Source organism: Anolis carolinensis, chromosome 2, assembly GCF_035594765.1.
Source record: "Anolis carolinensis isolate JA03-04 chromosome 2, rAnoCar3.1.pri, whole genome shotgun sequence".
Classification (NCBI taxonomy): domain Eukaryota; kingdom Metazoa; phylum Chordata; class Lepidosauria; order Squamata; family Dactyloidae; genus Anolis; species Anolis carolinensis.
The window spans coordinates 69,553,163-69,569,496 of NC_085842.1; the positions used below are offsets into that span (position 1 = coordinate 69,553,163).

Sequence of the window (16,334 nt, forward strand, 5' to 3'; positions counted from 1 at the left end):
TAGTGAAAGGCTAATGGCTATTTGGGGTCAGATTTTACAGTTCCAAAACACTATGATTGATGCAAAATTCCAAACCGTCAAAGCTAGCCAAATAAATAGCCACACAGATGTGAAAAACCTATTTATGGAATAGAAATTATGGAATATAGGATTGTTCTTTTGAATCTGAAAACTCAAGAGAACAGAGACATAGTTCACTGGCAAAATAAGACCCCTTTGGAATCTTTCAGATGCCAAAGGCCAAGATTCTTCTCTGCTATATAAGGTTTGTTGTTGTATCTCTTCAAGTCAATTCTGATTTATGCTAACCCTAAGGCTAATGTATCATAGAGTTTTCTTGATAAGATTTGTTTGGGTGCTCCCTCTGATGCTGAAAAAGCATGCTTTGCGAAAAATCACCCAGTGGATTTCCATGGCTGAACAGGGATTTGACTCTGGTTTCCCAGAGTCCTAGTCCAACATCCAAACTACTACTACACACTGGCTCTCTGTACAAAAGGCTGGTCACCTGTGCTGTGTGTGAGAGAGACATAAAGAGAAGCTTTCTGTTCAAAGGGGAAAGAAAGTCAAATTTTTCCACTGGGCAGGTCTCAAGCCCTTGGGTATACCTAAAATAGCTCTTTGGATCCTAGCCCAAGCTATGTAAGTACGTGCAAAGATTTAAAGGAACTAGCATTTTAAATTAGACAGGAATCTTAAAAAGCAAACTTTCTGAACAGTTAACGCTGGGATTGAAGTGGGTTTGCATCTTTCCATATATCTTTTTGTCACTGGTTAATGATTTGATTGTCAATGGAACAGTAATCCTATAATGGTTTTGCTGAGTCCCAAAATCTAAGTTATTTATAATTTGGATTTAAGCATTGGTATTAGTCTGATCAACACTATTTATGCTTAAGAGGTTTTTTATTTTTCTTTCTTTCTGATATTATTAACTTCATCTTCCAGATTGCTACAGTGGAAGCTTCAAATTGTGAACCAAAACTGTCATGAAAAATAAAGCTACTGCTCAACCAGCCTGTCATTCATGCCTTGCCTTAATTTGCTGAAACTCTCATAATCCTACTGACCCATCCCCCAATAATGGTAGCATTAACTGGAGAAGCTTAAAAAGAAAAAAAATAAGGATTTTAAAAATTAAAAACTGAGCAAGTGTAGGAGGGAAAGGAAATGCTATTAGTATTAAGCTGACATTTTTCTAGATCAATAGGAAATGAAATTTTGAAGAATTAAAAATTCTATTATATGTTTTAAAACTGAAGTGTACAGATATATCATTGAATACTAAAGTTAGGATTTCCCATGCCATCATATTCCCCATTTCTATGTATGATTGTGAAAGCTGGACAGTGAAAAAGCTGGAAGAAAATCAACACAATTGAAATGTGATGCTGGAGAAGGGTTAGATGGATAGTGGATAGATGGCTGAAAAGACAAATAAGTGAGTCCCAGAGCAAACTAAGCCTGAACTCTCCTTAGAAGCTAAAATGACTAAACTGAGACTGTCATACTTTGGCCATATCATGAGAAGACATCACTCGTTAGAAAAGACAATAATGTTTGGTAAGATAGAAGGTGGTGAAGGCCACATTGCAGATAGATAGTCTCAATAAAAGAAGCCACAACCTTGAATCTGCAAGGCCTGAACAGAGCTCTTGATGATAAGGTGACTTGGCATTCTCTCATTCATGGGGTTGCCGAAAATGAAGCCAACTTATAGGCAGTTTACAATCACAACCATTTAACAACCAAGTGTTCCCAGTTGATATGAAAATGATCAATGAACAGCAGGATAAAAAGCAAACAAACAAAGCAATGAACAATTCAAATAAAATAAATAATTGCCCACCCCACCCCCTGCCCTGTCCTGCCCTCAATCTAAACATCAGCTCCACAACTCACATAGCACTGTTATCTCAGGTTAAATAATATTTGAACAGTAAAACAACAAAAAGAAATCCCAGATGGTCAAAGAAAATAAAGTGACAAAATTGAAATCCAATGTAGTTGTAGGATGTGTAAACCCATATGTTTCAATGGTTTTTGAAAGAGCTTAGAAGTAACTGGTTACATATAAGGAGTTACTTATAATTGGCTCCAGCAATGCGAGTATGTTATGTGGTGTCAAAATATCTTCAGCTTGTGGAAACCCTACAATTGAGAGATCTCCAAGTCATCCTGTGATTGATAGCCCTATTGAGACTGCTATGGTTGCCTTAGTGGATGATCTCCATCTCAGCAATGACAAGGGATTTGTGTCCCTGTTGGTGCTTCTAGACCTCTCTGCGACCTTCTATACTATTGACCATGGTATCCTTCTGGAATGCCTGGAAGGGCTAGGAATCAGAAATGAACAGAAAGACACACAAAAACTTGAGGTGAAATAAAAATTGAATTGTGAAGTTTATTGGAACTTGAACATAAAGGTTGCATATTGGTTACAGAAAAAAATAACAGGCTGGTTACTTAAAACAAAATGGTTATTTAACTTGACTTCTTCAGAATTATTTTCCCTCACAAAGGAACTAATCAGGCTACTTTAAAACCTCACAGTCCTCCCTTCCAGAGGCACTAAACATAAGCACTCTATTCCCTAGAGGCTCTCTTCAGTATCCAGCACTTCTCCCTGAAGGCTATTTTAACTTTTTCCCTCAAAGGGGTTCTTTAGTAACAACTCACAAACTCTTCCTTCCTTTCTCTTCAGACTCCACTCCCCGTCTCTACTAACTCTCTGTTTGAATAACTCTTTATGTCTCTCTGGTGCCACCTACCTCCTGTTGGCAACTCTCTCCAATTTCATCAACCAATAAGACTCCACTACCATATATGGGTCTGCCTGATCTCTCCTAGAATCATAGAATCATAGAATAGTAGAGTTGGAAGAGACCTCAAGGGCCATCCAGTCCAACCCCCCGCCAAGAAGCAGGAAATCGCATTCAAAGCACCCCCGACAGATGGCCATCCAGCCTCTGCTTAAAAGCCTCCAAAGAAGGAGCCTCCACCACAGCCCGGGGGAGAGAGTTCCACTGCCGAACAGCCCTCACAGTGAGGAAGTTCTTCCTGATGTTCAGGTGGAATCTCCTTTCCTGTAGTTTGAAGCCATTGTTCCGTGTCCTAGTCTGCAGGGCAGCAGAAAATAAGCTTGCTCCCTCCTCCCTATGACTTCCCCTCACATATTTGTACATGGCTATCATGTCTCCTCTCAGCCTTCTCTTCTGCAGGCTAAACATGCCCAGCTCTTTAAGCCTCTCCTCATAGGGCTTGTTCTCCAGACCCTTAATCATTTTAGTCGCCCTCCTCTGGACGCTTTCCAGCTTGTCAGCATCTCCCTTCATCTGCGGTGCCCAAAACTGGACACAGTATTCCAGGTGTGGTCTGACCAAGGCAGAATAGAGGGGGAGCATGACTTCCCTGGATCTAGACGTTATTCCCCTATTGATGCAGGCCAAAATCCCATTGGCTTTTTTAGCTGCCGCATCACATTGTAGGCTCATGTTTAACTTGTTGTCCACGAGGACTCCAAGATCTTTTTCGCACACACTGCTGTCAAGCCAGGCGTCCCCCATTCTGTATCTTTGATTTCCATTTTTTCTGCCGAAGTGCCTAGCTCTGCCTTTCCTACCAAGGCCTAGAACTGCCTTTACACACCAACCCTACAAGGTAGGCCATTCTGTTACACTGATGACATCCAAATATATTCCTCCATGCCTTCAAAAACAGCTTCAGCTAAGGACAGCATGTCTCCTTTGAATAAATTCCTGAGGGAGGTAATGGGCTGGATGAGGAAAAACAATTTGAAACTGAATCCAGACAAAACAGAGGTGCTTGCCATCAAGGGTCCTCATTTGGGGATGGAGGTGTGTCAACCAGTCCTGGATGGAGTTACACTCCCCCTGTAAAACTGTGTTCACAGCTTGGGAGTGCTCCTGAATCCGTCTCTCCAAATGTCAGCCCAGGTAGATGTGATAATCAGAAGTGCTTATTATCAGCTTCAGCTGATCCACCAACTGCACCCTTTTCTAAATTTGGAGGACCTGAAGGTGATGGTGCATGTACTGGAAACCTCAAGGTAGGATTTCTGCAATGCGCTTTTCATTGGGCTACCCTTGTACCAAGTTCAGAAACTCCAATTGGTTCAAAATACGGCAGCCAGATTGATTACAGGAATATCTAGGAGTGAGTGCATCACACTTTTCCTAAAGTCTCACTCCACTAGCTGCCAATTAGTTTCCAGGCAAAGTACAAAGTGTGGGGTTTGACCTCTAAAGCCCAACATGGTTTGGGTCCAGGTTACCTAAAGGAACGCCTTCTCCCATACAATCCGCTCCACACACTTAGGTCTTCTGGGGGGCATCTGCTCCAACCAGCAAGAATTCAACTGGCCATCATCACCCAGTGGATCTTTTCATGCCCCGTGACTGTGGAATGACCTGCCAGAAGAGCTCCAACAGTTGGATCAGCTGTCGGAATTTAAAAACCATCTAAAACCATCTTCTGGCAGTCCTACTACCCTGTCAGTTGAAAGCATGCATTTTAAACTCATGTCATGTGTCTCTGTCCTATGTGATTAATGTGTATTTTACAGAAATATTTTGATCAGTGTCTTTTATGAACTGAATTTTAATGTGTGTTTGTAGAATTTTTATATAGTATTTGTGTGTTTTAAACTGTGCTGTGACCCACCTCAGGCCGTAGAGAGAGGCAGGTAAAAAATAAAATTATTATTGTTATTGTTATTATTATTATTATCATCTTCCAAACTCAGAGCCATGGCTTCTTTGAATGGGTCAACTCACTTGTAATTCAATCTTCCTCTTCCTACTGACTTCTACGTTACCAAGTATTATCATCGTTTCCAATGAGTCATGTCATTTCATTATAAGTCTACAATACAATAGTCCCAATTTAGTAATTTTAGTCAATTTAACCAGGGATTTTATTAACCATGAAATCATTCCATTGAGCTCCCATGCAAGCAACGTAAAGTCTAAACTTTTACTGCAAAGGATTTTACCAGATATGGAATGAAAAATACCAGATTTCTACAATGGATTCAGAAAAGAAGATAGCACTAGAGATCATACTGCAAATATATGTAGCTTAATGAAGCTGACAAAAAAATCAGAAAGGAATTAGCATGTGTCTTAGACATTACAGCATTACAGCAATTTTTTTGACTAAACAGATGAGAATCTCACTAAATGAACTGGAAGTCCCATAATATTTTATTGTCCTGGTGAGTAACATGCTCTGGATAGAAAAGCCATTTTCAGAACAGAATATGGAAAAACAGAATAGTTGACAATGCAGGGGGAGGGGGAGTTAGGCAAAGCTACATTTTATCAACTTACCTAATTTATATGCAGAACATATCACATTGAAAACATTATTAGACTTAGAGGAAGGAGGTGCGAAAACTGAAGAAAAGAACATCAATATTTAAGAAATAAAGATGACACCTTATTATAAACAGAAATATCAAGGACTCAGAAAGAACTACTGATGCAATTTAAGAAAGAAATTGCAAAGCAAAGCTTACACCTGAGTATTACAAAAATAATTATCACAGGAGATTTGCACTATTGTAAATATTGTTAACAGATTTTCTGTAATTTGGCTCAATCATTAAAATGGAGATAATTGTAAAGAAATCAGAACAAAATTTAAAAAAAGGACAGCTGAGAAGAAACTGCATTAGATCATTAAATATATCACTAAATATTAAAGTCCACAATATTTCCAGTTTTTAAGAATTGATATGAAAGTTGAAGAGTAAAGAAACAACTAAATTTAATTGCATTTGTCATGTTACTGTAACCTTTTACTATTACGGGCTGTGGTGTTATTAGATAACAGAAGTGTAACAGCATATGTTTCAAATGAGATTGATGCTTTCTCATGCTCCCACTGCTTTGTTATGTGTTGAAGTGACAAAAAGTACAGCAAGAGAATACTGTATCTTGTACAAGATAGTTTGTAATATTTAAATGTGTATTTTTAAAGTAACCGAAAATAATTACATTAATTATTTTTAATGTTAAAGGTAACTTTAACATTTGCAACTAACAGTATTTAAATACTTTATTGAGCCTTGGATCTATAAACAGAACTAATGTTTAAATTCTGGTTTTAGATGCAGTATGCTAACATATATATATACTGAATGAGCCAGTACATATATGTGTTGTGGTCTGAGCACTGGACTATGATTTTGAAGAACAGAATTTAAAACATTAAACACACACACACACACACACACACAGAGAGAGAGAAGATTCATCCTAGGTATATCTGTGTTTAACATAGTTTAACAAAACAGTAGAATAATAAAATCATGGGATCACAGAGTTGAAAGAGGCTCCAACCCCGTCAAGCAAGCATACATAGTAAAATCATTCCTGAGACCTGACTTCAGACTTAAAAGATTTCACTATCCTATGAAGCTATTACCATCAGGAAGTTATTCTTAATGTTTAGGTGTAATCTTTTTATAGTATTTCACACCACTAGTTCATCTCACAGTTTTTCAAACAGCAGAAAACAAGATGGTTGCATCTTCTGCGTAACATCTAAAAGTTGGTTATCATGACACCTTGTAGTGTGATGGAGGCTCCTTCTTTGGAGGCTTTTAAAGAGACGCTGGATGGCCATCAGTCGGGGATTCTTTAAATGCGATTTTCATGCTTCTTGGTAGAGGGTTGGGACTGGATGGCCCATGAGATCTCTTCCAACTCTATAATTCTATTATTCTTCTCTATGTTATTCCTCATATGAACTAGTTTCCAGACCTTTTATCATGTTGGTCACCCTCATCTAAAAGTGTTCCACCTTGTCAAACTTCTTGAATGTTGGGACCCAGAACTAGACAAAATATTTCAGATGAGGTCTGACCAAATATGCTGTTTAGCAGTGGATTGTGCCAATCTGAACCACTTTTTCTGTCTATCTAATCAATATAATCTCAACAACAACATAACTAACACAGATAGGAATTTTCTAGTATAAGGAAGTATCTTTTAAAAGAAACCCACTTCTCTAGCGTACTCCAAAAAAAAAGAAAAACCACAGAAGTAAAACCCTCATTATTTAAATATTATCAGTCTTAAACTTTTTTATATGGTAGGATTTATGGGGAAAGAAGTGTACAGTCTTATTTTGTATCTTGATGATGCTTTGCATAATGCCAGCAATTGCTCCATAATGATAAAGCAGACAACCATTTTCTGTGAGACAACATGGCTTTTACCATAATTTTAATTTTTTAAAGAAAGATAATGAAGACCTCAGATGATGTTAAGTTTCACATTATGCATCTCTGGGGACACTGTAGTTTCCATAGAAGAATCTCTATATGTGTGTTTATATGGCCTTAGAAGCAGCAAATGCACTGTCAGCAATGTAAAGCTGATCCCTGCACCGGGCAGATACCTGCAGTGCAGAGTTTGGTTTAAACTGACACCATATATAAGGAAGACCTGAAGGGTCCATAGGCAATCATGTCACAGTTCATATTTGGGGTGGGGGACAAGGAAGCGCCTAATGCAAATGCTGTTGCTTAAGTATTAGCTCCATGGTTTGAAAGAATCATAATTTCCTCTGAGATGATGAGTTATGTCATTTAAAGTACTATCTACAGCTATTCTGGCACTATTAAAACATTAGTGGGTAACAAAACATCTAATAAAGTCCATCAGAACACGCAAGACATGTGTATATGTAAAAACCAACAAATAATATGAGAAGAAACATTAGTGTAAATGTCTTCCCATTCTTTCTGCATTATCTTTAAAGATAAAAAGAGTGTACCATTCATGTTCTGCATGCTTTCGACATCTCAACCGTAGTCTATTATATCCAACAAGAACAATTATTATAAACCATTAATTTAATAATAATAACAGTAACAATAATTCTTTAGAATGTAAACACCTAGCTCTCAATATTCAGCCCTGACCCATGGAAGCAAAATAGCATCCTTCTGTGTCTAAAGTTTACATCCTATTCTTGGTTCTGTGTGGGGGTGCCATCTGTTATCCAGAAATATAGTAACTGAGTGGTATTGTCATTCATATTCTCAGTATTCACAATTAGTTGTTCTCAGGAAAATTCACCAGTGTAAACACAGCTGAAATGAAAGTGACGGCTTGGGTGAATCTGGTATAATATTTTTGAAAATATGGATCTTTGTGGAATACTAGTCTGGAAATCCAAAGGAATACCTCTCCAAAGTGCACATAAAATCATGAGTGAACAAAAAACTCTTCCTTTAAAATTCCTTACACATAGCAGAGCAGGATACAACAGGAGCCAAATCCAAGAACCCCTGCAGTGTTTGCTAAGTGAAAAGTATGTAACCCGCTCCAGAAGCATGCAGGCAATTTTCTTTATGGTGCCAAATCTACATGACAACTGGAATCAGAACTGGAAAATTGGTTGTATCCCAGAAATATACAGACCTACACATACCTGCACCTACCACTAAACTGCAAGCAAAGCAACACTGATTCCTTTAAACATAAATAAATACACATACAATTTTCTTTCTTTGTTATAGAAATAAAAAAGACTACTGAAGAAGAATGTTATGAGTATTTCAGAATTTTGTCAAAAAGCACTGCTGAGAGGTAGAGAGAGGAAGGAGCATTAAGTGGCACTTGCATGGTTGGACCAGGGGCTGCATGTAGAACAAAAATACTGATGCCAAACCCAAAATACTAGGAATAATGTAGTACAACCCTGCCTACATACCAGCCCATCATATCAGACTGACATGATTGGAGTTTGTGCCATTGATCCAGAGTGCTTTGGGGACTGCATTTTTGTCTGTAATGTAATTCAGCTTAGTCTTTGATCTAAGCACATGGATACAGAAGCAAATGTACTGACACCAATTGTTCTTTCTTTCAAATCAGTATTTTAAGTACTGAGGTGTTAACATCATCTGGAAATCAGCCCAAAAAAGATTATGCAATTTTCTACAGGGGTTGATCTATCACAGAGTAATGAACAGGTAAGATGTCCTAGCATGGGTTCACTCCAATGCTCTCACATTAGGACGGTTGGTGGTCACAATGCTGCAGAGTAATGGCTACCTCTTATGTCACTCTCTAGCATAATAGACTCCTACAGCTCCACCTTGGGAAATATTCTATTGTGCTCCCATTCTAAACGAAATGCAAATTATCCTGTGAAACCAAATATTAAAAAGAATCCCTGAGACTGAAAACAGACTAATTTTACATTCTGATCCCACAAAAGCACTTTCTCCTTTTAAGAGGAAAAAAGGAACGCTACACCAAACTCCATCTGCGCTGCTATGAAAATATATCAAAACCTTTACGCTTATGCAGCACTTTGATTAATACTTTGTTACCCTGAAAATCATATTGTGTGACCAGAGAAATCACCCTAATCATTTTTGTCTTACAACAGCACTTGAGTGTGACTTATCTTATTTCAGTATTTCAGCTTTCATCATTAGTATTATTTTATTCAAGGGGACTAAACATGGGAGGAATAAACCAGGACTTGTGTTAATTCACAACTATATCAACATCCAAATGGATTCCGCACTGCCGGATACTGAAAAAGGGTTTCACATCTGGGATGGTGCAGTGATGTCATTTCATGAACTGTTTGGCTATCTAATGTTCCACTAGGGTGATTTTTTAATGCTTCAAAACTGCCAACTTTGATATATTGAAGAACACTAGACATATACATTGCAACATTAACAGTACACATTATTACAATGACGGAAAAGAATCTGCTATTCCAGTTCTGCAGCTACCGAAAATGAATGGCTTACAACATAGGCATCAAGCTGGAAAAAATAAATTTAAAATACACCCAAAGCCATCTAAAAATCAAATCCACCAAAATGCCAAATCAGCATAGAAACATTGCGCGTACAACCTGAAACGCACATCATATCAACATTTGTATTTCCTGTTTCATTTAGTTGTGGAATATAAAATTAATAAAATAAAAACAAAACCCTCCAGATGGGATTTAAATACACAATTGTCAAGATGCAGAAAGAGATGTACAGCCCTGTTGGTGAAAATGAAAGATAATGGAGAAATAAAATGAGCATTGTGGTAGCTTCCGATTATTGACACTGCAGTATGGCAACCAATCAGATGCTTTATTTCAGAAAGATCTAACACAAACAGGAAAAGAGTTATTGTAAAGGCTGTAAACTGGGAAGTTTGCATGTCTTTATTTTGTTAGAAAACATTGTGGAGGGGAATGAGAATTCAATGGCTAAAATGGTGAGCAATTTCAGAAGGGGTTTCTTCAAGTATTCTAAACCAAGAGAGGATTCAAACATTAAAGACTGTGTTTATTTGAGAATATCTATTTTAACCAGATGACTGAAAGACTGAGAATATGCTATGGTTTCTCATAGCCTATATAATATATATATATATACACACAAAAAACACCTACACATAGTGATATTTAGCTTATAAAGGGTCAAGAGCACATGGAAAAACATCCTGCCTATGATTAAGATATTGTTGAAAACTAACATAACTGCAGTTTTCCACAGCAGTTTAAAAATATATTAAATAACTTAGAAATAATTGAGATCTCAGAGATTAAAACAAACTCTCATAAGTGTTGCCAATAATCACAAGAATGAACAACAACCCTATTTGTGAAAGCTAAACAATATTGAGAAGATAAAGGCTGCTCCTTTGTTAAATTGTTGTATTTCTTTACTCCCATTTGGTTTACTGCACTGGTTGCAATTAGTGAAACAAAAAGCTTTGCTGTTTGTCTTACTGAAGCAGCATCAAATCATATCACAGTTTCTCCTTAATAACAAGGTGTTTCCATGTACTGGTGTAAAGGAAGGGCGCAAACTTCTTTGTACAATATATACAAGATATTGCTACTTGTCTAAAGCAACATCTTTTTATTTTTAAAGAAACAAACATCTTTTAAAGTTTGACTTAGTCGATTGCAGTCATTTTTGTCTCAGCTCTAATAACTGTATCTGGATATCTGGATATATTGGAATTCCCTGCCTAGGAAGATTAGGCAAGCCCTCACATTGTCCTCCTTTTGTAAGCAACTGAAAACCTGGATGTTCCAACTATTTTTTGAGATGGATTAATCCCTAGGCCCAGTTTATTAATTAATCCCTTACCCACATCCCCTGCCCTGTGATGCACTATTTGCACTACCTCTCGCCCAGTCCCTTTATAGTGATGAGGTCCTTTTTAGTAATCCTGACCACTGGACACCTGAATCTCACCATTGGACACCTGAATCTCGCCTGATGGAGTTTCATTGTATTTGGTTATATATATATTTATATATATATAATTTTAATGTGTTTTATTACAGCTTTTGTATTTTATTATTTTTTAAATTAATTTTAATTTCTTTTTCATTTTTTAGTTTTTGTCGTTATTGTTTATTAAGTTACAATTAGATTGTTTATATTGTCTAATATGCTTTATCTTGATGTAAACTGTTTGCATGGTTTTCCTTAGGAATTGAATGGTTGCCATACGCTGGAAACCACCCTGAGTCTCTTAGGGGAGATAGGGTGGTCTAAAAATAAAAGATCATTATCATCATCATCATCATCATCATCATCATCATCACTATCTGACTTCTGAATGTCATGTTTCCAGATCCCAGTTAGGTTGTTTATATTGTCTAATGTGCTTTGTCTTGATGTAAACTGTTTGTATGGCTTTTTTTGAGCATTGAACGGTTGTCATACCTTGGAAACTGCCCTGAGTCCCTTAGGAGAGATAGGGCAGTCTATAAATTTATTATTATTATTATTATTATTATTATTATTATTGTATGACACAGCAAACAAAATAGATATGCTGGATTTCGTATCACAAATTCACAAGTCGAACACTTCCCAAGTGTCTAGGACTGTGTGATGTATTTTCGGATGATGCGAAAATTATTATTATTAAATTATCATTATTATTATTATTATTATTATTATTATTATTATTATTATCTGGCTTCTGAATATCATGATTTCAGATCCTGTGGAAACACAAGCCCTGTTCAACTTCCCAGTGCCCTGGATTTCTCATTTATTTTTAATTCATCAACAGCTATATTTAAACAGAGGTTAACTGAAGGCTCAATTTGAGTATATAGGTTTGCGTGTCTAAATGAGCCCAGATGCAGGCTCTGATAGAAAGGTCTAATAATCTATTCTCCATTCTCATTACTCTTCAGAATTATGGAGACTTAGCCCAATTCCTCAAGTTTTTGCACTACTTCACAAGCTTATTACCCAGCTGTGCAGCTGAGCAGGAAGATAACCACATTCATTCCCCTTATCTGTAATGATGTAATACATCCCAGCACTGGCCTGAGATGATTGGAGGAATAATAGGATTTAAAAAAAAAAAACCCGGCAGAGAAGACAAACAGTAGTGGAGCCTTTGGGGATTGTGTGTGTGTGTGTGTGTGTGTGTGTGTGGTTGTCGGTTGCTATGAAGTACAGCAAGAGAGAGCAAAGTAAAATCTGACCATATTTTTCACTGAACTTTGTGTATGTGTGTGCAAAGGGATCTTGTGACACTTTAGAGCAGGCATGGGGAAACTTGGGCTCTCTAGGTTTTTTGGACTTCAACTCCCACCATTCCTAACAGCCTCAGGCCCCTTCCTTTTCCCCCTCAGCCGCTTAAGCGTCTCCTTCTCCTCCTTGCTTAAGTGGCTGAGGGGAAAAAGAAAAGGGCCTGAAGGCTATTAGGAATGGCGGGAGTTGAAGTCCAAAACACCCAGAGAGCCCAAGTTTCCCCATGCCTGCCTTAGAAACTAACTGAGAGAAGGAAGTTGATAGGATGCCTGTGTGTGAGAGAGAAAAACACCATGTGCTTACATAGAAAAGCTGGTGCTGGCAGCATCCTAACCCTCAGTGAAGAAGCTCAAAGCAATGCCAGCCCCATTCTAAACACACTCCCTATAAGGGAGATAAAGTCACCTGGGTGGGCTGCCTTCAGAAAGGAGAGTCGTCTAAAAATAACCCGCTCTGGAGGAAGTCTCTGCAGTGTGTCAAGGCACCGCAAGGATTTCAAAAGTGAAAAGGGCCGGGGAAGAGCTGAGGAGGAACATCCATCCCACAGAACACACTCCCGCTAAAACATCCTCCAGGAAATCCTCTGGCCTCCAACAGACAAGAGTTCTTTCTCCCACCCTGGACCTGCGACAGATATATAAACCCCACTTGCCTAGTTTCCAACAGACCTCACAACCTCTGAGGATGCCTGCTCTAGATGTGGGAGAAACGTCAGGAGAGAAAGCTTCTGGAACACGGCCATACAGCCCGGAAAACTCACAGCAACCCCCAGGAAACACCCGGAAGGGAGCGTGACTTGCTTACCTTCTGCAGAAGTTGGGAGCCGGAGTATTTCGCCGCGATGGACCGGATCTCCCCGCCAAAAGCAGAGGCCCAGAGTTTGACACTATGGAGGAGAAGATTTGAGAGAGAGAGAGGGGGGGGGGGGAGAAAAGGAATGGGAGAACGATCAGAAACAAACACAAACAACAAAAAGCGGGGTGACGGTACAAGGTGGTCAACTCCACAGCATTTCCCCTTCCTTTTATTGAAACTCTTTTCTCTCGTGTCAGGAGCGACTTGAGAAACTGCAAATCGCTTCTGGTGTGAGAGAATTGGCCATCTGCAAGGACGTTACCCAGGGGACGCCCGGATGTTTTGATGTTTTTACCATCCCTGTGGGAGGCTTTTCTCATGTCCCCGCATGGGAAGCTGGAGCTGACAGAGGGGGCTCATTTCCACTCCTCCCGCATCCGAACAGGCGACCTTCAGGTCAGCAGTCCTGCCGGCACAAGCTTTCCTGGTGGCGAAAAGGGTTGAACTCAGGCTTGGGCAAACTTCGGCCCTACCGGCTGTTAGGAATTGCGGGAGTTGAAGTCTAAAACACCCGGAGGGCCGAAGTTTGCCCAAGCCTGGTTTAATCCATTGCGCCACCGGGGTCTTCATTGAAGCTGCATCTGAAATGGAAATGTATCGCCCGTTTCCCTGGGCAGGACGAAGGGAAAGCCGCTCTGCTCCATCCAACTGGGGGGAGGAGAGAAAACTTTAAGTATAGCTCGGTGGGTAGATAGATACGAGAGACCTTGAGGGTTTGGGGCTTTTGAAAGGCTTCCAGTTCCCGCTCCCTGACAGGGAACGTGGAAAGGGCTGCTTGAGGGACCGTTCCCGCCCCGTCCCCGTTTCCCGGCGCCGCACTTACACGGACAAGGGGATCTGCTGCTCGGCGCCCGCCCCGTCCGCCCGGCGGAGGCTGTGGGCCGCCCCGAGGAAGAGCAAGAGGAGGAGGAGGAGGCTTCTTTCCAGGGCCAGGAAGCCCGTCCACGGCCGCCCGGGGCTGCCCATGCTTGGTGCGTCTCGCTTTGCGCGGCTGGAAGGAAACGAAGCGGTTCTCTCCCGGCGTCGGAAGGAAAGACGGAAGGAAGGATTCGTCAGGCAAGTGAAGGCCCCGAGTCCACGCCCGGAGGAGAGGAGGTAGGCGCAAGTCACCGCCCCATATCCCCTCCTGGTCCTTCCCCGGGCGGAGAAACTCTCTCGCGCGCTCCGCTCCGGTGTCCTTGGAGACGGCCAAGCGGATGAGTGCCTGTCAGTGTTCACACGCGGAGGGAGGAGACCAGAAGAGCAACTCCGCTGACTTCACTTCACTCCGTAGCCGGTGACTTCGGGCTCTACCGAGGCGGAGGCGTCGGGGCTGTTGCTGCAGCCTTTCAGCGGCTTCGGCTCTTTTCCTTCGCCTCGGGTTTAGTTTCCCTTTTCCCTTTCCTCCCCTCTTCAATCGCCGAGCCGCCGAGAGGTCCCCGCTTTTTGTCAAGCGCGCGCGCGCGCGCGCCAGGAGGGGGATGAGGGAGGGAGGGCGGGGGCGCGCGCCGGGAGGGAGGGAGGAGGGAGTCTTCGAAGTGTGTGTTTGTTTTCTTCATTCGGAGAGGAGCTTCATCCCAAATCAAGGAAGGAAGGAAGGAAGGAAGGAAGGAAGGAAGGAAGGAAGGAAGGAAGGAAGGAAGGAAGGAAGGAAGGAAGGGGAAGAGGAGGAAGGAAGAGCAGGAAGGAAGGAAGAGGAGGAAGGAAGAAGAGGAATGAAGGCGGCCTGGCCTTTGAAGAGGAAAGGAGGAGGAGGTGGCGGCTGTGTTTCTCTGTGGGAAGAGACAAGGTGAGAGCCTCTCAAATTGGACCTCATGGATCCACTTTAAATCCACTTTAGGGAGGGGCCTTTAAACTGGTCCTCCAAACTACAAACCCCAGAATTCTGCAGGAGGCAGAAACCGGATTTGAAGTGGATTCATGTTCTAATGTGACGAGGCACTTCAACAAGGCGAAGTCGAAGATGCAGCAGCCGCCGAGGAGGAGGGATGCGCTGAGAGGCAAGGAGTCGCGGAAGGGAGCCGGACACTTTCTTTCCAGCAGCCAAGGCGGCTCCGCAGGGAAAAGGAAAGAGGGATGAGCGGGTCCCAGTTGCGGCGGCGGCGCGAGGAGGAGGAGGAGGAGGAGGAAGGAGGCCAGGCCTCTGTCTGCAGGGCTGCCGCGCGGAAGGCCACCTGAGCAAGGCAGGGCTCTGCATCTCGCCTTCGCCGACAGACAACCCCGGGCCCGGCTTCTCAGGAAGGTCCTCTTCGTGCCCTTGAGAGTGGCGAGGAGACTCCCCGCGTCCCTCCTCGCAGGTTCCGCGGCAGAGAGAGAGAGCCCGGGACGGGGAAACGCCTCGGTCCAGAGTTAGAAGGGGATTAGAGAGAGGGGAGGCTCCGGCGAGGGCCAGGAAATGCAGCACCAGGAAATCAATGCCAGCCTAAGTGAGGGCTGGAGCCGAGGAATCAATTATTAATTCGGCCTTGTGGAGGAATCCCCTTGGTAAGGCAGGGGCAGCTTTGCAAGCCTAGCGGGAAAAGAATGTGCTGCGATCTGTGTGTGTTGAGAGAGAGAGAGAGAGAGAGAGAGAGAGGGAGAGAGAGAAGGCAAGTCTCGGTTTCATCTGTGCATTAGGAGCCCCCCTGGTGCAATGGGTTTGACCCAGGCCTGGGCCAATTTGGGCCCTCCCTCCGGGTGTTTTGGACTTCAACTCCCACCATTCCTCACAGCCTCAGGCCCTTTCCTTTCCCTCTTCAGCCGCTTAAGCGGAAAGGGCCTGAGGCTGTGAGGAATGGTGGGAGTTGAAGTCCAAAAACACCCGGAGGGACCAAGTTTTCCCATGCCTGGTTTAAACCCTTCTGCCGGCAGTTGGAATCCGAGGAGCGGGACGAGCTCCCGTCTGTCAGCTCCATGCGGGGAAATGAGAGAAGCCTCCCACAGGATGGGA

The 16,334-nt window shown here is 41.7% G+C and overlaps 1 protein-coding gene across 3 annotated transcripts in view; it reads right to left on the reverse strand.

Annotated features, from left to right (window-relative positions):
* cacna2d3 (calcium voltage-gated channel auxiliary subunit alpha2delta 3) overlaps nt 1-15,973 on the reverse strand; it is a 713,907-nt gene extending 697,934 nt beyond the window's left edge. Inside the window, exons 1-2 of one of the 3 annotated variants that reach the window (XR_010002615.1) lie at nt 14,250-15,973; nt 13,376-13,457 (exon numbers count right to left, since the gene is read on the reverse strand). Coding sequence is in view for 2 of the 3 variants with exons in the window: in XM_062969910.1 (XP_062825980.1) it covers nt 13,376-13,457; nt 14,250-14,392 (225 nt within the window). In the remaining variant the exon portion in view is untranslated. The remainder of the gene's footprint in view (nt 1-13,375; nt 13,458-14,249) is intronic. The other 2 variants (XM_062969910.1, XM_062969909.1) reach the window with 2 other exon arrangements.
* Between the last annotated feature and the right edge of the window lie 361 nt (nt 15,974-16,334).